The following is a 24,213-nucleotide window of genomic DNA, read 5'->3' on the forward strand; positions in this document are numbered from 1 at the left end:
CGACAATAATCTTTTCAACAAATGGTACAGGAACAACTGGACATCTACATGCAAAAATGTTAATCTAGTCACAGACCTTACACCCTTCATAAAAGTTAACTCAAAATGGATCAAAGACCTAAATGTAAAACAAAAATACTATAAAATTCCTAGAAGAGTACCTAGGAGAAAACCTAGATGACCTAAGGTATGTCAGTGACTTTTGAGATACAACACCAGACACATGATCCATGAAGGCAAAGAATTGATATACTGAATTTCATTAAAATTAAAAATTTTGCTCTGCAAAAGACAACGTAGAGAGAACAAGAGGACAAGCCACAGACTGGGAGAAAATATTTGTAAAAGATACACATATCTGACAAAGGACTGCTATCCAAAATATACAAAAAACATTTAAAACTCAACAATAAGAAAACGGACAACCTGATTAAAAAAGGGAGCCAAACACCTGAACAGACACCTCCTGCAAGAAGATATACAGATGGCGAATAAGCATATGAAAGTACGCTCTACATCATAGGTCATCAGGGAAATGCAAATTAAAACTATGAGATACTGCAACACACCTATTAGAATGGCCAAATCCAAAACACCAACAACACCAAATGCTGGTGAGGATGTGGAGCACCAGGAACTCTCGTTCATTGCTAGTGGGAATGCAAAATGATACAGCCACTTTGGAAGACAGTTTGGGGCTTTCTTACAAAACTAAACATACTCTTACCATATGATCCAGCAACTACCCTCCTTAGTATTTACCCAAATGAACTGAAAACTTGTCTACACACAAACCTGCACACGGATGTTTATTGTGGCTTTATTCTTAATTGCCAAAACTTGGAAGCAACCAAGATATCCTTCAGTAGGTGAGTGGATAAACTGTAGTACATCCGGCCAATTGAATATTATTCATTGCCAAAAAGAAATGAGCTATCAAGCCATGAAGAGACATTGAGGAAATTTAAATGCATATTACCCAGCAAAAGAAGCCAATCTGGAAAGATTATATACTGTATGATTCCAGCTCTATGACATTCTGGAAAAGGCAAAACTATGGTGATAGTAAAAAGATCAGTGGTTGCCAGGGGTTGGGGGAGAGGGAGGGATGAATAGGTGGAGCACAGAGGATTTTTAGGACAGTGAAACTCTCTGTATAATGATACTACAATGGTAGGTACATGGCATTATACATTTGTCCAAACCCGTGGAATGTACAACACCAAGAGTGAACCCTAATGTAAACTATGGACTTTGGGCAAGAATGAAGTGTCGATTTAAGTTCATCGATTGTAACAAATGTACAACTCAGGTGTGGGAGGCTGTGTGTGGGGAGGGGGTATGTGGGAACTCGTACTTTGGTCAGTTTTGCTGTGAACCTAAAACTGCTCTAAAAAATAAAACTTATTTTTTTTTTAAAAGGTTAAGCAGATAAAAGGGGGAACATGATTTGAATCACATGGACTTTTCCAATAATTTAGAGCTTCAGCAAGAATTTCAACTATACTATAGTCTCCATGTCAACTGACCGAGTGATTTTAAAAATTCTATGAGCAACCTGTCTTGAAATGCCATATTATTCACATGATAATCACCACGTAAAAAATCCTTTCTTCCCCCGGCTTATGAAGCTCTGAGCCTGTGGAAGAGTGTATTTGCTCAAAACAAACCACCACGTGGCTCAAGTCCTATTCTGTCAAATCTTAAGAACTAAAAAGTTTAAAAAATTTTTTCATAATGCAGTTAATATACCTGAACCAAGGTAATGAAGGAAAACTGCCATTAACAGGATAATAGAAAGATGTATTTAAAAGACAATTCAAGAATTACCTATTTAAAAAGTGCATTTGCAAACAACAGTGGGTGCTTCCATTCATTTTCTGGTGGACTGGTGTGGCAAGACCCTTTTGGATACAGAATGTGTTTATAGGTATTCATTTAAATGTTTAAAAACGTGATTTTTATTTAACCCTTCACCTTGCTATTTTGTTTGAGACAAATACGGATACCAGAAATACTACCATTTGGAAAATTTCTGAGATTAAATGGAGATACAATGAGGAAGAAAGAACCATTTTGACTAAAGTTTCAGTGCTGCCCATGACCGACTGAATTCTCACTAAATGTCATCATGAAGTAACTGAACAATCTCGACTTAGTAAGACAGAACAGGTACAAGCCTCCAAGCTTGCAAAGAAGAGACCAGAAGAATATACATATCCAATCCAGCACTGGCTCTCTTTAGGTGGTAGGATAGGAAGCCCTTTACTTTTTTTTATTTCCTAGTTTATTTACAATGAGCACGCGAAGTATGCTCTTAAAAAAAAAAAAATCAATGCTTCTAGCATACAAAATTAAACAATGAAAAGGAATAGAGCAGGTACGTGTTGTTCATTCAGTATTTAAGACAGGCCCCTGGCCCTGGGAAATCTGTCCAGTGACGGCCCTGGACTGTGATTCCAATCTAGCTCAAGAAGAAAACAGCCCCTCATCTTCACACACAATGACATTTCATTTTTAATATTAGTAAGAAAATTTATGCCACTTAACTGCAAAGATGCTAATAAATGAGCTAAAACTTGGGTAAGAAACAAGGAATAATACTCGAGGGGCATATGATCAACCAAGAATATGAATGGGCAAGAGATGAAAATAATATGCAGCCAAGTTCTAACCATCATCCTTTTCAGCATAAAATGATCTTATAAGAAGCCTTGAAAAGTCAGAAGTACTGAACTAAGTAGGCCTAGAACTTAGGCCTACCATTGCAACAATGATGTAACCTGTTTTAATGGTCTGTTGCAGCAGCATTTTAGAAGTTCATGAAATCACAAGGTCTCCATCTGATGTGCAATGTAGGTGATCCAAGTCATACTCTACTCCCGTTTTCCAAAGCAAGACATCAAAACAAATAAAACACTGAAAAGGAACTGTCATGATCACTGATTTGAAACAGAAGTTAAAGCACACTAAAAAGACAATAAAATTTTTGGAAGTTGATTTAGAAAAGACTGGCTGTCTCCAATTTGATTCACAAAGAATTTGAGAGGCAGGCAGCCAAGTTACACTGTTTAGAAATGTACATATCTAAACATCTATAAATAAGAATTGTTAGGAGGGATTTCCCTGGCAGTCCAGTGGTTAGGACTCGGTGCTTCCACTGCAGAGGGCGTGGGTTCCATCCCTGGTTGGGGAACTAAGATACTACAAGCCATGTGGCCAGGCCACAAAAAAAAAAAAAAAAAAAAAAAAGAATTGTTAGGAAAAGCTGATTTAGCAATTCATCTTAAGAGTTACTTCAGAATTAGTCTCCAAAGAGTCACTCACAGCAAAGTTGCAAAAATTAGGGATTGTATCCTCAGTGACTTTCAAACATGGAGCATAAAGTATGTTATGCAGAGAATTATAGAGCATGTTTTAGAAGTGATTCTGTCAAAAATAATCAAAGCCAAAAAAAAAAAAAGTTTCTGTATTTAAAAGTCCGGGTCTTCAGTTGTCCAGAAAAATAATTCATTCATTGTTCACTCTGTAATCATAGGGTATAATTAAACTTAGTACTGAGCAATGACTAAAAAAAGGACATTAATACTTGGAAGAGTGACAAGAGATTCTCCCAATGAAAATAAAATGTTCTCAAATACAAGTCTGAACATTAAATCATGGTTTCTAGATTTAGAAAGAACTTAAAAAAATTAGGCTACTATAGGTTAAGAGTTAGGTATTTTCTGCCTGCTTTTTTGGTGAGTTGCCTATTTCCTAAAAAGGTTCACACTGCAGTAAAGAGAATTCGAATCTAGACTTGTGCTGCCTAATAAGGGAGCCCCTAGCACATGTGGCTACTGTGAACTGAGACGTGTTTTAAGTGTAAAGTACCCATTGGATTTTAAAGATTTAGTATGAAGAAAATGCAAAGTATCCCATTAATAATTTTTTATCCTGATTAGATGTTGAAATGATAATTTATTAATTTCACTTGTTTCTTTTTGCTTTTTTAAAAGCAAAACACGACCTGGTCTTTTGTGATTTACTACCAGAAAAATTTAAATTACATCCGTGGCTCATATTGTATTTCTGTTGGATGGCGCTGATCTAGGCCAATTCAAGGCAAATTTAAGTGAACATGACACTGTCAGGGAAAGCTCAGTAACTGTGGCGCACGGCCTGTTGCTCCGCAGCATGTGGGATCTTCCCGGACCAGGGCTCGAAACCATGTCCCCTGAATTGGCTGGCGGATTCTTAACCACTGCGCCACCAGGTAAGTCCTGTGCTGTTTAAAGTGAGGCATTAAATCTTCTAGGCAGTTTCATATCAAATTGGGTAGAAAGAGATATCTAAATTGGTGGAAAAGCCAAATTATGGGTAGTCTAAGAAGTTTAAATTACATTCGATAGAAACCACGTTTGCCACACAGAGGTCCTAGTAACTTATTTGAACAGAGTTAATATCCTCAGGCTACTCTCATTTAAACTGTGACTTTCCTTAGTAACTATCTTGTAAGGTTTAAAAAGTAGTTTGTTCTATCAAGGAGAGATAAAAGCAGGCAATATTTCACTGCTCTTCGGTTTAACACTTCTTAGGGAAGGGAAAAAGCAGGAAGCCCTTTAGATAAATTAATAAATTGCAGCAAAGCAAAGTATCAAGGGTTTTTAAGCTTCCTTTTGTAAATCTTTTGCTATGAGATTTGAATCATAACCATATCCTAGGATAAGTCAAAGACTTCGGGGAAATGTAATAGTCGGAAACAAAACCTAAATCGTCTCAGGTTTCTCATTTCAAAACAAGTTAAAACAGATACTATGCGGGCACTCCGATCCCGGCACTGCCTGGGTTCAAAAGTTAGCACGTCGAGCTAAGGCGACTCTGATCTCTGCCCACCCCGACCCCCACCCCCACCCCCGCTTCTGCCCCGAGCAGCCTGAAAGCACAAATGGAGCCCCTCCCGTCCTGCTCCTTACAGTTCTGGCAAGGGTCCGCCGCGAGGGCTTCCTCCTACCTGCTCCACCTCCCACCAGGTACCAGGAGGAAGGACGGTCGATCCTCTCGCAGGGCTCTGCAAGGGTGCGCTGGGCCAGGCAGGAGCGCATGCGCACCGGGGCGCCAGCCCGGCCAACGAGGGCGCGCCGCCGGGCCGGAGCTCCCGCCCGCTCTCGCCCCACCTGACGACAGGCTCTGACAGGCTCCTACCCGCGGTGCTGAGTCCCCACCCGAGAAATCTCAGCTGGGCGCGTACTGCTCCACCCGTCCGTCGGCGCCTGCCGCAGAGGCTTGCTCGAGAGGAGTCCGGGCTCTGGGTCGGGCGGCAGGTCGCGCTCTCATTGGCTGAAGCGTGCCAGGCCTTCCTCTCTGGGGCGCCTGCGCACAGCCCCAGGACGCGGCTTAAAAGCCTAGCGGTTCTCAGCCCCACCCTGACGTCAGCAACTAGGTGAACGCCTGCCTTCTCGCAGCGTGGAAGCTCCCGTCCCTCCGTCTTCTTACGGTCCGGCCCGGAGCGGGCTCTGCGCACTCAGCTGAAAGCTTTAGAAGGCGCGAATGAGCGCTAAGGGATAGGAAGGACTAGGCGGGAGGGGGTCGGAAAATGACTGGGCGGCAGGTGGCCGGGCCTGGACCGAGGGTTGGTGGGGAGGGCAAGGAAAGAAGGACGACCGAGCGTGCGCATGCGCCGGCCCGCTTTCCGCGCCAGCCAGCTTTCCTCCCCGGCCCGGGTCCCCCAACCCCCGGCGCCTGGGAGGGGAAGAGGCTGGCTTGGCGGATCAGTCCGTAGAGCGTTCGGAGCTGACGCCTTAGAACGACTCTCGCTTGAGACCTCCAGGTTTTAAAGGTCTTACTGAGTATAGCCTTTGGCTTTCTTTACATACATACAGCTAATTAAAACTATTTTCTCCGGTTTGTATTTTCCTTTTGACTTTGGCCCTTAAGGAATTCTCCACTATCAGCTTGGGGTTTCTACTGTTAGCTGTATTTCGCTTCTATGACTTTGGTTATTCCCATAAACTGCCACAGATGGAATAAGACAAATACAATAACCGCTCTTTTCCTACCTTTTGGCACCGTTGACCGAGCTGGGGGAAAAAAAAACAACCCCAAACCAAAAAATACCCCCAGAATACCAAAAAACAAAACAAACAAAACAACCAACCTCCCTTTGTTCCAGCCCTAAGGGTTCTTGACTTATCATTCATTAGAAACCATCTGGTCAATTTGTGGTTCGTCCCATCCAATCCCATTTTTCCTAAAAGCTTAATTTATCATCTTTCGCATCTTCATCCTTTCAAATACATCCTTGCCACCAGCATAAGGTTATAATTGCCCACTTACCGTTCTTCACTTGTCCTCAAAGGCACTTCAAACTGATGGTGGTAATCTCCGAACCCAATTTATTTCTTAGGTGCTGAATTTCAGTAATGGCAGTTAGTCACCCAATTTGTTCATACTAGAGAACTGGGCCTCTTTTTTATTTTTTATTATTTTTGGGGGGGGGGCTCTTTCTTGATGTCTACTTATGCCTTACTTCCCATATCCCATTCATGAGAGTATTCATTCCACATTTTATCATAGTAAGGCATTCTGCTAAGCGCTAGGTTTTAACTTTTTTATTCTTGTGAGGTTATAGACTTATTCCAGTGATGCTGCCATTACCGTATTTTGGGAACCCCTTTAAGAAATACTTTCAGTCTCCTTAGTCACCACTTACTCTTTTATTACTCTCCTTACTCAGACATTTTCTCTAAATGATTTAAATTATGGTTTAAAGTATCAAATCTAAAGTATCAAATTAAGGATTGAGGATGACCACCTTGGAGAATGACTGCTACAGATTCTGCAGATGGGTTCAGAAAAGAAGCTTAAACTTCCCAAGGTGGCTTGAAAAGTACAAGTCTTGTTTGGATAGGTTCTGGTATATTTGTTTAAAATACTGATTTCTTTAGTCATACCTAATGTAATGTACATAAATTACAAATTTTCAAGATACATATAGTATTTTAAGATACACTAAAGGAAAACTTTAGAGAATAATTTAAAATTTCTGGTATAACTCAGAAGGTACTCTGGAATTTTAGTGTTTGAGTCATTTTCCAGTATTATTTGACTATTCTATTTTACAAATGTACAATAGGCTTTAGAGACTGGACTGAGTGCTCACCAAATCTACTTCATAACCCTAAAGGTTGTTCTGAAAGCTCCAGACACCTGCTTGAATATTTTCCCCTTTATGTCTCCCTCTTATTAAATGCTGCACAATACTCAGTTTGTGATTTGTCATTGTTTGGATTTCAGAATAAATTGGGATTCACCATATTAGGTTTACCTAAATTAAAGAGATGTCAAAAAGTAATCTGAAAAATCATTTGCAGTATGGGTAAAACTGTTATAAATTGCATACCTCAAAATTTTTAGTGTTTGAAAGCTACTGACGTACTATAAATCAATAAAGAGCAAAAGCTGAATATAGTGAAAACTGTCTTTATTTTCATCAATGATTACTTGAACTTAAAAAAAAAAAAGCCTTTAATAACTAATGGTTACTGAAAAGCCAAACCTTTCCAGCCCACTTCATATTCTCTTTCAACCATTTCAGGGCAGAACAATGTTCCAAACTATAAACCTGTTCCTTATTAACATTGACGGTCATGTGCTTAATGAAGAGCTTTGGATCTGATATACGAGCAGCCATAATTAATCTTTCCACTGCAGCTTGATAATCATCCTTGCTCCAAGATTTGTTTTCTTCACATCTACAAAGTGAACACCTCACAAAGTCAGAAACTCTAAAAAGAAGCTATATAGTTTCTTCAAAAGATAGTAATTTACATTTATTGGTTCTAAGCTATGACAGTCCCCGCGTCCCCTGCATCTGCAGGCGGACTCTCAACCACTGCGCCACCAGGGAAGCCCCTTTTTACTCTAACAGTGGCTTTCAAACTTGTTTGACCATGACACACAGTAATAAAGACATTTTATATTGTGACCCAATATATACCTGCATACATAAAAACTGAAAAGTTTCACAAAACAAGACTTACCCTTATGACCCTATTTTCTATTGTTTCATTTTTTAAAATAAAATGGTTGCAACCCCCTAAACTGATTTCACTACACAAATGGGCCACAACCCGCAGTTTGGAAACACTGATCTAGAACACAACTAATAACCTCTCTCTTTGTATTTTCAAATTAACAACTGTATAATTATTCATTATAATTCATAAAAGAATAGTAAATTTAATCGAGTTTGGAGTTACTAACATTCATGTGTTTTACCTTGATATGGCTATTTTAAATTATAAGCATATACTTAATTTGTAGCTCACATCTGGTAACAGAAATTGTAGCTGTATGCCTTTATACTAAATTTTTATAGTATAATATTATAGTATATTATATAGTATATATATACTATAATATAGTATATTATATAGTATATATATATACTATAATATACTATATTATAGTATACTATAATATTTATAGTATATTCATATCTGAATAACTTTCTACTAAGTTATTTTCAGTCCTGATTTAAGGTACTTCACTAAAGTGCTGGAATTTTAAAATAACTTATCTAACAGTCACCAAATTTCATAAAACTCATACCTTATGGCTATTTCTCCTATGAGATAGGGAGTAAGAAGTATATAAAATAGAGATGTAGCTGTTATTAGGCATCACTTTCTCTCTGTGTTCACTGCATCCTGCTCTGGGCACCTAAAAGGCTCAGCAGCAAGGCCCGAGTATGAGCCTACCTGTGTTAGCACAACAGTGTGGTCTACGGAGTGGTGGGAGTAAGGACTTCCACTTTGAACAGGAATCAGTGATCATAGAGAGCAAAGATTGGTCAGGCCGCTTCTAGTACATTCTGGCTTAGGATTGGTGCCTGAAATCTGGTAGACTGGGCATACACCAACTATATGCAGTTTCTGAAAGTCTTAAGATGAATAAAAACTCTCTCAGAGGTTAATGTAACAAAGCAGGGCTTGGTATGATAACAGTAATGGAGAAAACAATATTGGTTAGGACAAAATAGAAGATCCAGGCATGTCACTAGTTATGTGCTGGCATCACAAATACCCCACAAATTCAATAATGAATAAACAGACTGCATATTTGGGGAATGGAAAGTTATGAGAAAACCAAACCCTCATTAGGATAGTGGAGAGCCCAAATGCCTCACGCAACTGTAGTGCATAGTTGTAAACAGAAGGCCCTCAGGAAAATTAACAAAATTAACAAATTTTGTTAATTTTTTAAACCCACTAAAATTAACAAAAAAGCTAATTTTAGTGGGTTTAAAAAAAAAAGGTGGACCTAAAATAAATTCTCCTCCCCTTAAGTGTAGGCTGGATTGAATGACTTGTTTATCTCCAATAAATAGAGCAGAAATGATGCACAACTTTGGACACTAGATTGTTAGATATCAATTTTCATGGTCCCTTGCATTTCTGGAAGTTCTGAGAGCAGAGACACTGATTACCCCTTGTTCCAGATTTCAAGGATGTTTAATATAGTGGACAACCTTGAAAGACAAAGATAGTTTCTCCTTCAGGAGCAAAAGACAGGTTTGCTTACAGCCTTACAAGGTGGAGATAGCGTTTCCATCTGAAGAGCAAGGGACAGGTATGTTTATTACCCATTGTAAAAGATTAGGGTTCCTAAGTTCACGATTCCTCTCATGTAATGGAACCCACTGCATGTGCAGGTATCCATCTGGGCCCAAGTGTGGAACCTGGGAGCAAGAGGAAGAGATACAAATATGCAGATAACCATGCTGCTTGCTGTGCCACGAGTAATAAAGTCCTGTCTCCAACCCAGGAGGTCTTGTGTCTTATGCCAGGATCCGTGAAACTATGGCAGGCTGACTTACAGCCTGCAAATGGGGTGGAATCTCAGAGCCTTCACAGTTCTTGATGTAAGATCACAAAAGGCACTGCAGCTTCCTCCTTGTGTTCTCTCTCCTGGATCACTCACTCTGAGAGAAGTTAGCTGTTGTGTCATGAAGACACTTAAGGAACCTATGGAGGGGCCCATGTGGTGAGGAGCTGAGGCTTCCTGCCAACAGGCATGAGTGAGCCAGCTGGGAAACGGATCCTCCGGCCGCAGTGAAGCCATCAAGTAGGTGACTGCAGGTCCTGACCACATCCTGAGTCCAGTGACATGAGAGACCCCTAGCCACAACCATCTGGCTAAGCTACTCTAAAATTCCTGACCCACAGAAACTAAGAAACTACTTGCTATTTTAAACCACTAAGCTTTGGGATAACTTATACACTGTAATAGATAACTAACAGAATATTCAGTCTGAGGATCTGGTTTCTAACACCAGTAAACTGAAGCAAAATTCTTGTTAAGAAACGCCAAAACAGGAGTCCCATGAGATGCTTATATTACAAGTTTCCTAGATAAAGCTGACAAGAAATTGGAGTGGTGTAAAACTAAATTCTGGAATTTTGAACAAAATTATCTGAAGGGATGCCACTCTGGTCCAACAGCTACATTATAATATTTATGCATTTATAACAACATTTTAAAATATTGAAACTAGGCTGATGGCTTTATTTTGAACAGGATTCTTGACTGAACCTAATAAATTATCATATATTTCCCTTTTAGACCTGGTTCTTAGATCTTTTGTGTTGACCAAAAAGATAACTTTTAGGTACCTAACTAAAAACCACCAGTACACGAGAAAGGTCCACACCTAAAAAACACCCATCTCGGGCTTCCCTGGTGGCGCAGTGGTTGAGAGTCCGCCTGCAGATGCAGGGGACGCGGGTTCGTGCCCCAGTCCGGGAGGATCCCACATGCCGCGGAGCGGCTGGGCCCGTGAGCCATGGCCGCTGAGCCTGCGCGTCCAGAGTCTGTGCTCCGCAACAGGAGAGGCCGCAACAGTGAAAGGCCCGCGTACCACAAAAAAAAAAAAAAAAAAAAAAGACCCATCTCTTTGAACACCTAAACAAGATCTTTGAAGTTGTTAAAATGTTTACTGAAAGGTACTAACTTGTTTGGATTTCAACCTCAAATACGTCAAATCCTTTCTCAGTATAAATGCTACCAAAGTTTGCCAATACACACATGCACAAGTATATGAATATATAAATATGCAGTATATAAATATGTAACTGTTTATATATATACAAACAAATAAAACATTTACATCCTAGGGCAAGTGTAGGGACATGATCTGCTTTCAGGATGCAGTCAGAAGTTATTTCAACCAACCTTTTTAAAACTATCTGCAGCATCTGTGTAGAAGTTCCAGGACTCTGAATACTACTAGCATTAGATACCATGAAGATTTCAATAGCTAAAAGCATTTCAATCTCAGACAAATAGGAAGGAATCAGTAGAAGTTTTCGGTATAAATTTCCCTCCAATGGTGGGTAGCAACCCAATGAAAGAGCACCTGAAAGTCAAGTAACAGATCAAACTTTACTAAAACCCCGGTAGGTGAAAACCTAGACTTACAAAATATCCACAGGTGATAATTACTTTTGTTTCAGAATAATTCTTCACATTCAAAGCAGATTTATTGCATAAATTATATGGTAGTGAGCTTATCCTAGTACAACTGAGATCATTCTTTGTAAAATGGTTTTGAAACATTAAACATGAAGTGAGAAATTACAAAAAAAACAAACCCTGAAAAAGAATTTTTGAGCCTCATTGTAGCAAATGTCCATTTATTTTAAGCCATAGTCAACACAACATAATTTCAGAATAACTAAAAAACCAGAATAGCTACTTGGGCTTTGTTTTAATGGGATCTGGGTCTAATAGCAACTACATACAGTTATTATGTATATAATATTATATATAATTATATATATAACTACATATCTTGAATTATGAATCCAAAATGAAGAAAACAGAAATTATAATTTGAAGATTTTACTTTCTATCACACAGTTTTATAGTATTTTTGAGTGTACTTATTTATAGTGCTGCTAAAGTTTGTGCAATAAATATTTGCTGTTCCTACAAATGTTGGGCATTGTGCTAAACACTAGATATAAAAATGAGTAAGATACATTTCCATCATGTAGGTGCTCAGTGTGTTGTTCTCCAATTCATGTTCTAAAAATTTTGCTTTTCCAAAGAACAGATTCAACTTTTAAACTGTTTAGGTGCTTATTACAGGTGACATACAGGGAAATCTCCTATACATCAGTCCAGGACATCCAAATTGTATATAGGCAATATTATATTGCTGTCTTTTACTGAAACCAATTTAAATCTGTGTGTAAAATTTGTTTAAAATGTTTTATTAAGTTAAATTTCTTCAATAAATCTTTCTAATATGGATGATGATGACTAATCTTTGAGGACCTACTATACGCCAGGTACCTGAGCTAAACACACAGGTTTTATCTAATTTTAACCTGACAGTTTACTACCTTTGCAATTAGGTACAACAACTCCCATATTATAGATGGGGGGGCTTTGGGTAAGCGCCCTGGCCTTCTGACTCCAGATTTTGGAATCTTAACCACTAGGAAGTCCCGCCTTCCTAGATCACTGCCAGGACCAACAAACTATTGACTCGTTAACATTCCTAAATATTGGTAGGTATAATTTACATGCACACCTGTTTTACTTCTGAGCAGAAGAGGAAAACAAAAGCCAACAAACTAAGTAGAAATTTACTAATATTATCTTTTACCCTAAAATCAAACATGAAAAGAAAAATACTCCTATTTGATTTTAGCGGGGGAAAGTAAGGAAAAAATATACTAATAACATCTTCCCTTCCCGACTTTTCAGTTCTGACAGAAAAGCCGTATTTTTAGGACTAGGTAAGCACATCAGGAGCATCAGGAAGGCAATTCTGCTGTCCCTGGACAATTTCCTTCTGGTTAGTTAGGGAACACAAGCAAAGCCATCAAGAAAGTAAAAGATAACTCCTGGAATAGAAAAAAAATTGAATTCATATATCTGACATGGGACTTGTATGTAGAGTGCATGTATACATATATGAATAGTATGTATTTATATGTACCCACACACATACTTCACACACTCAACAAGGAAAAACAAGAAAAACGCCTCAATTTAAAAAAGTACAAAGAAAAAAATAGGCAGAGGATTGAATAGACATTTCTCTACAAAGATATACAAATGGCTAATAAGCACGTGAAAAGATGCTCAACATCATTAGTCATTAGGAAGATGCAAATCAAAACCTCAGTGAAGTATCACTTTATATCCACTAGGAAGGCTAAAATAAAAGACTCAGCAAGGATGTGAAGAAACTAGAAATTCCATACATGGCTTGGTGGGAATATAAATGTAAAACAGATAGCTTCTTTGGAAAACAGTTTGGCAGTTCCTCAAAATGCCAGACATAGATATACCATACGAGCCACCAATTCTGCTCCAAAGAGAAATGAAAACCATACATCCACACAAAAACTTGCATGTGAATGTTCAGAGCAGTGTTACTTATAATAGTCAGAAAGTGCAAACAAAGCAAATGTCCATTAATTGATGGATGGACAAATTCCGTACAATGGAGTATTATTCAGTAATTAGAAAGGAAAGAAATAATGATATAGGCTAATGATATGGATCTTGAAAACATTGAAACCTTGAGAACATTATGTTAAGTAAAAGAAGCCAGTCACAAAAAACTACAAATTGAATGATTCCATTTATGTGAAATGCCCAGAACAGGCAAATCCATAGAGATAGATTAATTGTTGCCTAGGACTGGGTCGGGTGGGAAACATACATCGAATGGGGAGTGAATATAAATGTGTTCAGGGTTTCTTTTTCTAGAGGTGTTGAAGATGTTCTAAAATTAGATTGTGGTGCACAACTCTGTGAATAAAATAAAAATAAATGCACTGTAGGGACTTCCTTCGTGGTCCAGTGGTTAAGAATCCACCTGTCAATGCAGGGGACACGAGTTTGAGCCCTGGTCCGGGAAGATCCCACGTGATATGGAGCAACTAAGCCCGTGTGCCACAACTACTGAGCCTGCACTTTAGAGCCCATGAGCCGCAACTACTGAGTCTGTGTACCACAACTACTGAAGCCTGCGTGTCTAAAGCCTGTGCTCCGCAACAAGAGGAGCTACCACAATGAGAAGCCCACGCACCTCAACCAAGAGTAGCCCCCAGTCACTGCAACTAGAGAAAGCCCGCGTGCAGCAATGAAGACACAGCACAACCAAAAATAAACAAACAAATAAAAATGCACTGTACACTTCACCTGTGTAAAGTTTATGGTATGTGAAATTATCTCAATAAAGCTGTAAAAAATATTAAAGAAAAAAGCAAAACAAAGGCACTGGTACTACAGCCTTAACAGTGCCTTGAAGAAAACTTAACTGTAAGCTCAGAATCAAATATGTACTACTAGATGTGATTATAAGGCATGGAAAGGCTTTCCTAGCATGTGTTAACCTGTGTGTGAAGACAGATCCAAAGAGAGTTCCACTGATATTTTAAATGTCAACACTGTCAGGAAATGAGATGTCCTGAAGACTGATCAGTGACTATAAATTACTCACTTCATTTTATAACTCAGGCACATTAAAAACAAAACAAAACAAAAATACTCTTTACCCTATAACCTCACTTGCATAAGTTAAAGCCATTGAATTGTACATGTTTAAATGGGTGAACTGTGTGGTATTTGAATTATAGCTCAATAAAGCTGTCAACTGAAAATTTTTTAAATGATTAAGTTTAGCTGTTTTAATACAAAATTTTATTTTCAACTAAAAAACAGAAAGATTCATAGAAATCTCATTTATGTGTTTCCAAGTTAACACGTTATTCCTGCGGCACATAAATGCCTTCTGATGGCATTTTCCCCAAATTGCACAATTATTTGAAAAAAATACCTCATTAACATCAATTCTAAAAACTAAAATCAAGAAGTTATAGCAAATAGTACATATATACTTTGTGGTGTGATTTCTAGCAGTCTGCAGGGAAATAGTATAAGTAGTTGAAACATAACCACAAAATTGAAATGAGGTGTTATGAACAAATAATTCCACCTTGCCTCTAAATTTCTGATCATCCTTTTATAAAAATTCTGCTTTCAAAAGGTTTTATTGTAACCTACAATAAGAAATACATTTTACATAATGCCCTAGCACACATATAAGAATACATGTAACTGAAATAAAAATTTGATCAAATAATATGTTATTTTACTACCTATAATTCACACTAATAGTTTCTTTCCCATTTCACTGGGAAAAAAAAGTTACCACTTGCTGAACTGATCACAGCTGGGAACATTGAAAACACTTCCAAGTTCAGAGAGGTTTTTGTTGGTGTAAGATGGCTGGGATGTTTGACACATTTGGCACAGTGGTGACACAGAGTAGGTACTCAAATGTTTGTCATATAGTTGATAGTGGTAGAAATGGAAATTTAAGACAAATTACTGCATGAAGGCAGAAAAGAATTCCTTTCTAGATCTAGATTCTACACAGAATTGTTTTCTAATTAAAATACTTGCAAGGAGATTGGGACTAGAGAAGATATTCATTTTCTAGGCTTACTTGTTAGAGAGGAACAGTTGTAAACATTACTAGGAGCCATGTAAAAAACTGTTATATATCATGTTGCGTTGTAACGACGCCCTCTGTACTTCCTATGTGCCTGTTATAACATATTCTAACCAAAAAGATCAGGGATATACCAGGGATAAATATGTATTCCTTAAGCTTCATTCTACCAATTGGTTTACTCCTATATATTTATAAAATATGCCAAACTGGTTCAAATTCTGTCATTTATTTCCTTTTCATATCCTCCCGTGGACATGCCAATATAGAAAGAAATAAAAATACAGCAATTAGAAATGAGAAATAACATGTTTCAAAAGAGCACAAATCTATGTAGACCACTATTTTTAAATGTGTATCAACTGCTCTTTTTACATATTTAATGCCCCGCCATGAATATTATACCTAGATTTCAGGTTAGAAAATCAAATTCAAAACCAATATATCAAAATTTAAAATTTTAAAATGTAACTTACTTTTGTAGTGGGCTCTGGCTTTGAGCCATAAACAACTTCTTCCTAAAGAAGTAATTAATCTTCTAAGAAAGGAAAAATCAATAGGGATGCTCTTTGAAATCATGAATTCTGCTACGGAGGATGATATACCAAGACTGTTGCTTTCTATACAGGCATCTAGAAGTTTATTAAAAAGAAGGCTATACTGTGAGACCTCCACAGTTTCTGAAAAGAAAAAAATCATTGATATAGTGAAACTTATCTATCTTCTCTCAAACTTCTCTCTTACTCCTTTCCCCTCTGCTCTCCTTGGCCCCTTCCTACCTGCTATAAGAGTCAGAGTCACCAAAATGCAATCATCTTACATACTAAGTTAACAAAGAAACAAAAAATTCAACAAAAGCAAAACGGTTCATTCACTTTGTAATGGAGAATGTGGAAGGAATATGATTTCAGAGGCTACATTAACACCTCTGTCCATGGTCCTCAAGTGTGACTGCATCTGCACGGTTCTGTTTGCATTCTATCTACAGTGCAGACCTCAGACTTGTTTTTCCCACGACTAAAAATAAATCATCCACTCATAAATATTCACTCTCAAATTAAAAAAAAAAACAAAGCTCCTTTCTTGGGTATGTCTACTCCTTTCTGCTTTTCACTCAGAAGAAAGTGAAGTCACCTTGGATACTTCGAACTCTTTTATCCCCTATATTCAGTCAGGTGGGTCTATGACCTAGACTCTAGGTCTTTATCACTTTAGGGCTTTTTAGTGGTCTAGGCCTTATCAGGAAATTTATCTCCTTACCTTTAGTCTCTTTCTAAACATTACCACCAGAGGCACTTTCCGAAAATACCAACTCCATTATGTAACACCCTGGCGCCAAAACTCTAGTGACCCCTTACTACACATAGAGAAGAAAATTCCTTTAGCCTGCCATTCAAGGTCTTCCAAAATCTGGCACAACTATCTGTTTGATCTCACTATTATACTTTGTTTCATTATCACGATAATTGTATATCAAAAGCCAGTTCTACAGCAGCCATTGTACCAGGGATACCACGATAAAGAAAACAATTGCCTTTAAGGAGCTTACTATCTAGAGGGAGAATCAGATAAGAATGTTAATGACAAAACAGTATCTCAGTGGAATACATGGGAAAATGGAGAGTGATAAAGCACTGAGGGGAGGCCTTCAAGTTAACGTTTTCATTAAACATTAACCCACCACTCTGAACCCATTGCCCAGCTCATTCCTGACCCAAAGCTTTTGCTGTTTCCCTTCACAGGGACTCTCTCTTGCTGCCGACATATGACTTGCAAGCATTCAAGAGCACTGCCTGTCATTGCCCACACAGGCATTCTCTTTCTTTGAACCCATCATCTGCTTAATTTCCTCCATTTATTCCATGTTTTCCTATGTTCCAAGGTAATGGAAACTATGTCCTCTGTTTGTTAAGTGATAAAAGAAAAGGTATTCTTTATTATGCCAATGCAAAAAATTATTTTAAGGCACAGTATAAAGCTTGCTGGGGTCACTTAACATTGATTGCTGATGACTTGACAGAGGTTAGAAAAGGAATGATGAAATGCTCCTTGTAGGAACTGCTGATAAAAGATAAGCATCTCTGGTTTTTTTTTTTTTTTTTAACCATCAGGAAAGCATATTCTATTGGCAGAGAACACATTTTACAAAAAACATCATTAAAAATATATGCTGGAATATAAAATTCAACCAAAACAGGTGGAGAACTGTTTCTTATTAAATACCAGATGGGCCAGAGATAATTAAGCTAGACTTTTTAAAAAACATACCTTGAGAATTTTGAAAACCTGGTAGATTTTGCAAAACTTCAAATGTCTGTCTGTAAAGACTCTTTGCTAAAATTTCTTGTGCAATTGTACAGAGCAGATTATGCCGATTGAGCACATCCAGTCTATCACAAGGCCACAGTGGTGTATTGATGACCCACTCTGACTCTTACAAAAAGAAAAAGTACAAGTACTTTACACCATGAAAATTACATTTAACAGTATAATCATAACAAATGTTTTTAAGTATCTTTTGGAGAAAGTGGAAAAACTTAAATATGTGTACTCAGAAAGATAACCATAGCTCAAATTTATTAGAAACAACTTATATAGTGATGATCGTCATCCTAAGAAGATGCAACTAATGACCATTTTGTTATTTTTTACCTTTTTACTAATTCTTCCTTTTTCTAAATGTACCAATTAGTTGTTGATTCTGAAGTTAATGATTATTTTTATATGACAAAATGTTCAGATTATAATGAGTATACATTATAAGGTAAAATATTGTCTGTGTAGACAAATTAAACAATTTTACAGTAAAGAATACATAATTTAATTAGTTTTGGTATTCTTGGGGAGCAGTTTTCCCCCACAATATCTGCCTATTCAAAAATTTTTAAATAAAATACTTGCTATGTACAGAGGAATATCTAACATATGGAAGTTACAAAAGTATAATAATAAAGTAATAAAAAGAATCCTTAGGTACCCATCACACAGCTTAAAGAAAAGAGAATATTACCTATAATGCTGAAGTTCCTTAATTTCTGCCCTGATTTTCACATTGAGAAAAACAATGGAAGACTGTAGTATAGAACACGGAGGTGTTAACATGTTAGAAATGCCAGCATTTTACCATTTACCTAATTCCCTCAATCATTTACACATAATGAGACACATAATGAAACGTTGTCATGTAACATTCAAATCACATTCCTGTGTTCTTTTTCAACTGGAGTAAGAGCAGGAGTCAATCCTTTTCTTTTGGGGCCTTCCCAGCACAGTAAATACAGAAAGTATTAAAGAAAGATTTGACAATTCAAGTATACAATGCCACATAAAGTCTTAAGTATCGAGTAGAAAACTTTAAAGCAGGAGCTTGTTTTTAAATTACTAGAGCTCCCTTGACTGGTTGACTTGATTTATACTACCTACGAGGCAGTGTTTTACAAATATTAGTGCTTTACAATTATTAACTCATTTAGACAGATACCTTCATTAATTTACTTCTCAATTGATTAAATCAATAATGATGAGAAATACTAATATTAAAAAACAGACCAAGAATGTGAACTGGTAATTCACGAAAGAATAAGTACAAATAGAAATAAAAAGAAAAATAGTTCAATTTTCTAATAAGCAATTAAATGCAAAACAAACCAGTGAATATCACTTTTATCCTGTCAAACTAACAGAGATAGGAAAAATAACAATGAATTTGGCAAGGGTGTTTGCTTCATAATATGCATCTTGAAATGCTGGCAAGATGACTATGATTAGTTCAACACTTCTAAAGGTGTAGAGTACGTCTGTATTCTATTCACAGAGGTAACACCTGGAATGGAATGCTCAGAATAGCCAGATTAGGGCTTGCATAAACTGAAGTGCGCCAGTCTGTCTGGTAACTAAAAAACATAAAATTGGGCACTAACATCTGGACTGTTTATGTGCACCTGTGATCCCTAACAGGACAATGACTGTATAGACAATACCTATGCAATTGTTCTCTAAGGATTTTCTCACAAAGGGAGGCTTTCTAATTAACTCAAAATAACTTGCTGCAAATCTGAATGGCAACAAGGGCAAATTTGCCAACATTTATCAAAAAGCTTTAAACTGCCCTTACCTTTACCCAGCAATTCCATCAGAATTTATCCTAAGGGCATAATTAAGATTTAGCAGGGATGTTTAGTAGGGATTTTGTTTATCATAGAAATTTAAAAACCAGCTAGTTCAAGAAAAGTGGACTCATGGACATATCTATGTATCTATGTTTATCTATATTTGTTTATAAGATGGAAAACTATGCAGCCCATTAAGTGATGTTGTAGAGGAATATTCCCTTTCACAGAAAGATGTCCACAGAAAGACTGTTGCCTGATGAAAATGAAAGGTACTAGAGAGTCTGTATAGTAACACTATAGTGTTATTTATAACACTGAGTGGCTGGCTGAATAAGGATTTTTTGTCATCAGTTTTGCTTATCCACCCCTTCTTATTTCTCTATAGAAATTTCTCTATATTTCATTATAGAGAAATAAGAAGGGGTGGATAAGCAAAACATATTATTAAATCGTAATAACCATGTATTACTTATATAAAGGCAATAAAAGTTATTTTAAAAATTCAAGAGCAGTTTCTCAATAAATAGCATATATAAATTTTTTTTTTACAAAATTTGTATTCTAGAAAGTTAAGACATTTATTTTTCAGCCTCCAAACCTTAATTATAAAATTATAGTTTTAAGGGTTTTTTTTAATGCTGGTAAGGGTATATAAGGCAAGGTAGGAATTTGTTGTTCATTTGCCAGGATACAAGGTACCAATGCTGAAAAAGAGTTTAAAATGTGAAAGTGAAAATGTGTAAGGCCCAAACAATAGAGCAGGGGTCCCCAATCCATGGGCTGCCGACCGGTACTGGGCCGCACAGCAGGAGGTGAGCGCGGGCAAGCGAGCAAAGCTTCATCTGCCGCTCCCCATTGTTGGCATTACCATTCCCCCCCCCCCGACCCCGCCCCCCACCGTGGAAAAATTGTCTACCACGAAACCGGTCCCTGGTGCCAAAAAGGTTGGGGACTGCTGCATAATGGCTGCCACCCATTAAATAAAAATGTGGGCTTCCCTGGTGGCGCAGTGGTTGAGAGTCCGCCTGCTGATGCAGGGAACACGGGTTCGTGCCCCAGTCCGGGAAGATCCCACATGCTGCGGAGCGGCTGGGCCCGTGATGGCCGCTGAGCCTGCACGTCCGGAGCCTGTGCTCCGCAACGGGAGAGGCCACAACAGTGAGAGGCCCGCGTACCGCAAAAAAAAAAAAAAAAATGTATAAAATATTCTACATTACTCAAATATGAGTAAGTGTATATAAACCCCTTCTTTAAAAAGTTTAGTAGGTAATGCACATATTTTTAAAAGGAAAAAATATAGAAAAAATATGTAACAAGTTAATATGCCTCTCATCCCTGTCCTCCAAGCAGTCAATTCTTCTTCCCAGAAGCACCCACTATTACTAGTTTCTTGTGCATCCTTCTGCAAGTATTTTAAGGGTATAAAGCAAGTATGTATGTATCCATTTTATTTTTTTACAGAAGTGGTAGCATACTGTGTACACCGTTCAGCACATTCCTTTTTTCACTTGGTGGTAAATCCTGGAGATCATTCCAATGAGTATTTGCAGCTCTACGTCGTTCTATTCCATCATATGGCTGTCACATAGTTTCACTAACTGGTACACCCTTAACAGACACTTAAGTTACCTGGAATTCTTTGTTATCATTGTTGATGGTTTAAAAAAGAGATTCCATATAACTTACAGTGCATACCCCTGTACACATATATAAATGTGTTTGTAGGACAAATTCCTAGAAATGGAGTTAATAGATTAAAGGAAATATGCATTACTAAATTTTGATAGATATTTTGTCAAAAAGCCCCTAAAGACAATATATGTGAAGGCTCATTTCTCTATACCCTCACGAAAAGCATATCACAAAACTTTAATCTTTGCTGGTCTGACAGGTGTTTAGGATTTTAATGTTTATTTCTCTTAATACAAGTGAGTATTATTCTCACTTATTACAAGTGAGATCAAGCCATTTGTATTTCCTTTCTTGAGAGTGGCCTGTTCACTGCAGAACCTTTGAAGAACGAAAAAATTCTGGGGACAACTTAACATACTTCTGTGGGCCCTTTTTTTTCAAAGAAATAAAATTTTACTTATGAAAAATGACTTTCAATTGGAATGGTCACTGCAAAAGAAAATCCTGTGTTTGTAACTGATAGAATTTTAAAAGATAATCTCAAAATTGAAACAACAAAATTATAAAAATTTAAAATCTCCATAGACTACTCCACACCCCTCCCACAAACCCTCCCCCAGTCTCTAGTTTGAGATAGACTAGTTTTGCCAGAAACTTTTAGGCAGAAGATCATCCAGGCCCATTTTTACCAACTATTTTACCCTTTCCATTTCTTGCCACATTTTTTCTTTCTCACAGAGCTTGTGAGCTCTGGCTTGCATTTTGCTACTTCCTATTTTTATGCACATTCTATTTTGTATTTGTATATTTGTATTTTGTGTGGTATCTTTCTATTTTGATTAATCTTCCCGTCCTAGGAAAACTCACTGGTTACATTTGTTAAGTTGAAGAAAACCTTTTCCAACAAGCTTTTGATCACGAAGTCTACTCACAACCTCTATATTCCATAAACCCTCAGCAGTGAACAAATACGGTATTTTATGTATATATGAATATGTATGCATGCTAGTTTTGTGTGTTAGTGTAAAAGTTTTCTATTTTATTTACTTGTGAGTTTATTCCATCTTCCACCTAAACTGAGATTCTCGAAGTTTCTTCATTCTTATCTATCTCATTTTATCAAATAAAATCTGCTTGATGGTCCAAGTAGCCAAAGCTACATTAGATGCTGTGCTACTACTGTGCTCTCTAAATTTTATTTACCTCATGCCAAACTAACCTTAGTTGCTTCTGCTGGCTTAATTTCATCGCAATTTCTATTAGATGATTTGACTTACTAGGGGAAATAATCTTTACTGTCTTGGTTTGGAGCCATGGTTGTCGGCACATGCAAAGATAGAGTTATGCAGACTGCAATCAGGATTTCCCTGTCTCAGCAGCTGAAGCTTGGGCTCTGAAGCTGGACTGTCTGGGATTAAATCCGGCCTCCACTCCTTACTTGTTATGTCATTTTGGGCAAGCTGCTTACTGTCTCTGACAACATTTTCTTATCAATAATATGGGGATTGTAATAATTCCAAACTCATAGGGTTTCTATGAAGATTAATTGAGATAATCAGGTAAAGCATCTATACAGTGCTTAGGCCAAAGTAAGAACTAACTTTTCAGCAAAGGTTCACACAGTTTCTTCTTTAAAGCTAGGTTACCATTCTCCTTTCATTTTATATAACAACCTTTCCTACCCGCATGATCACTAGGGGTTTAGACCAAATTATCACCCACAATTCAGTATCAACTTGAGGTAACTACAAAACCAAGAATTTATAACAAGCTTAACAAATTATTTCATGCTGGCATATATCAGAACTTACCCCTTAACACCCAAATGGCGCCATCTAGGCTTCCACTTTTTAGAAAAATTTCTGCTGCAATATTCACAATTTGACATCTCGGTGCTAACTTCTCAGGCCCTGTAAGTCCTTTTAAACTTGTAAAATGTATTTTTAATTCATATAGTTTATCTAAGACCTTCCTTCCCTAGAGTTAAAAAAAAAAAAAGACAAAAAAACCCACTGAGTATCAATCATTAAGAGTATTATAGAGGTACAAAGTCACTGATAATTATATAGAAGTCAATTATGCAATTTGAATAATTCTAGACTGATGGTTGTCAAACTGCTCTAAGACTCTCTCCTTAAGCCCTTTCCTGCTCAGCCACAAAGATGGAAAGGGAAGGTGAGCAAGCAGGGCTTTGTCTCATTAACCACGCCCACCACTGGGCCCCCTTTCATCGGTTCTCCTTTCATCTGTTTTATTCACTGAGCCTCCTCTAAAGATTTCATTTGGCAAAAGGATTTCATGCCTTAATGTGGAAAGCTACCCATCCTATGTTTTTGCTCTTCTTCTGTTGATCACCCTGAGATCCAGGAGGGAAAGTCAATGAAAAGATTATTTCATATGAAATTTAGATAAAGAATGATAGAAAATGATAGAAAAAAAGGGGGGGGGGATAAAATTGTTGTCTGAAAATTGTTTTTTTGAGTCAATAGGCTAATTATTTCACATTGTCTACATAAAGGCTGTCTCTAGGGTGGACATCAGAAATTGGACATGTGTTATTATTTTATACCAAGGTCAGCAAAATTTTTCCATTAAAAGCCAGACAGTAAATGCTTTAGGCTTTGCAGGTCACATTTGGTCAGCTGCATATTCTTTTTGGTTGTTTTTAAATTTCTAAATCTTTAAAAATGTAAAATACATTCTTAGCTCATGAGCTGTATAAAAACAGGCTGTGGGCCAGATCTGGCTTTTGGTTTTCAGACTCTTGTTTTATATTATATTACATGCTATTTTGAGTCAGATGCATATTATGATGTCAAAGTACTTTCAATCTGACTGTATAAATGAGTGCATTTTTCAAGGGATACCTTAAGTTTAATTTCAATGGTTTTACTTTTATGTTCAAAATGGAATGTTTCATTAAAAAATTCATGCTAAGTAAGATAATAA

The 24,213-nt window shown here is 37.3% G+C and overlaps 2 protein-coding genes across 9 annotated transcripts in view; both read right to left on the minus strand.

The window, feature by feature from the left end:
• The window catches only part of TCAIM (T cell activation inhibitor, mitochondrial), a 37,760-nt gene extending 32,501 nt beyond the window's left edge, over positions 1–5,259 (minus strand). The window contains exon 1 of the mRNA XM_079935217.1: positions 4,994–5,259. Coding sequence (XP_079791343.1) covers positions 4,994–5,084 — 91 coding nt within the window. The 5' untranslated portion in view covers positions 5,085–5,259. The remainder of the gene's footprint in view (positions 1–4,993) is intronic.
• Positions 5,260–7,290: 2,031 nt separating this feature from the next.
• TOPAZ1 (testis and ovary specific TOPAZ 1) overlaps positions 7,291–24,213 on the minus strand; it is a 67,838-nt gene continuing 50,915 nt past the window's right edge. For 5 of the 8 annotated variants that reach the window (XM_079933792.1, XM_079933787.1, XM_079933786.1 and 2 more), the window contains 5 exons: positions 23,076–23,241; positions 17,789–17,953; positions 15,997–16,200; positions 11,215–11,398; positions 7,291–7,733 (listed from right to left, as the gene is read on the minus strand). In XM_079933792.1, coding sequence (XP_079789918.1) covers positions 7,514–7,733; positions 11,215–11,398; positions 15,997–16,200; positions 17,789–17,953; positions 23,076–23,241 — 939 coding nt within the window. In that variant the 3' untranslated portion in view covers positions 7,291–7,513. Of the gene's footprint in view, positions 7,734–9,364; positions 9,722–11,214; positions 11,399–15,996; positions 16,201–17,788; positions 17,954–23,075; positions 23,242–24,213 lie in introns of those variants that run through there. The other 3 variants (XM_079933789.1, XM_079933790.1, XM_079933791.1) reach the window with 3 other exon arrangements.

This window comes from Stenella coeruleoalba (assembly GCF_951394435.1).
Source record: "Stenella coeruleoalba genome assembly, chromosome: 10".
Classification (NCBI taxonomy): domain Eukaryota; kingdom Metazoa; phylum Chordata; class Mammalia; order Artiodactyla; family Delphinidae; genus Stenella; species Stenella coeruleoalba.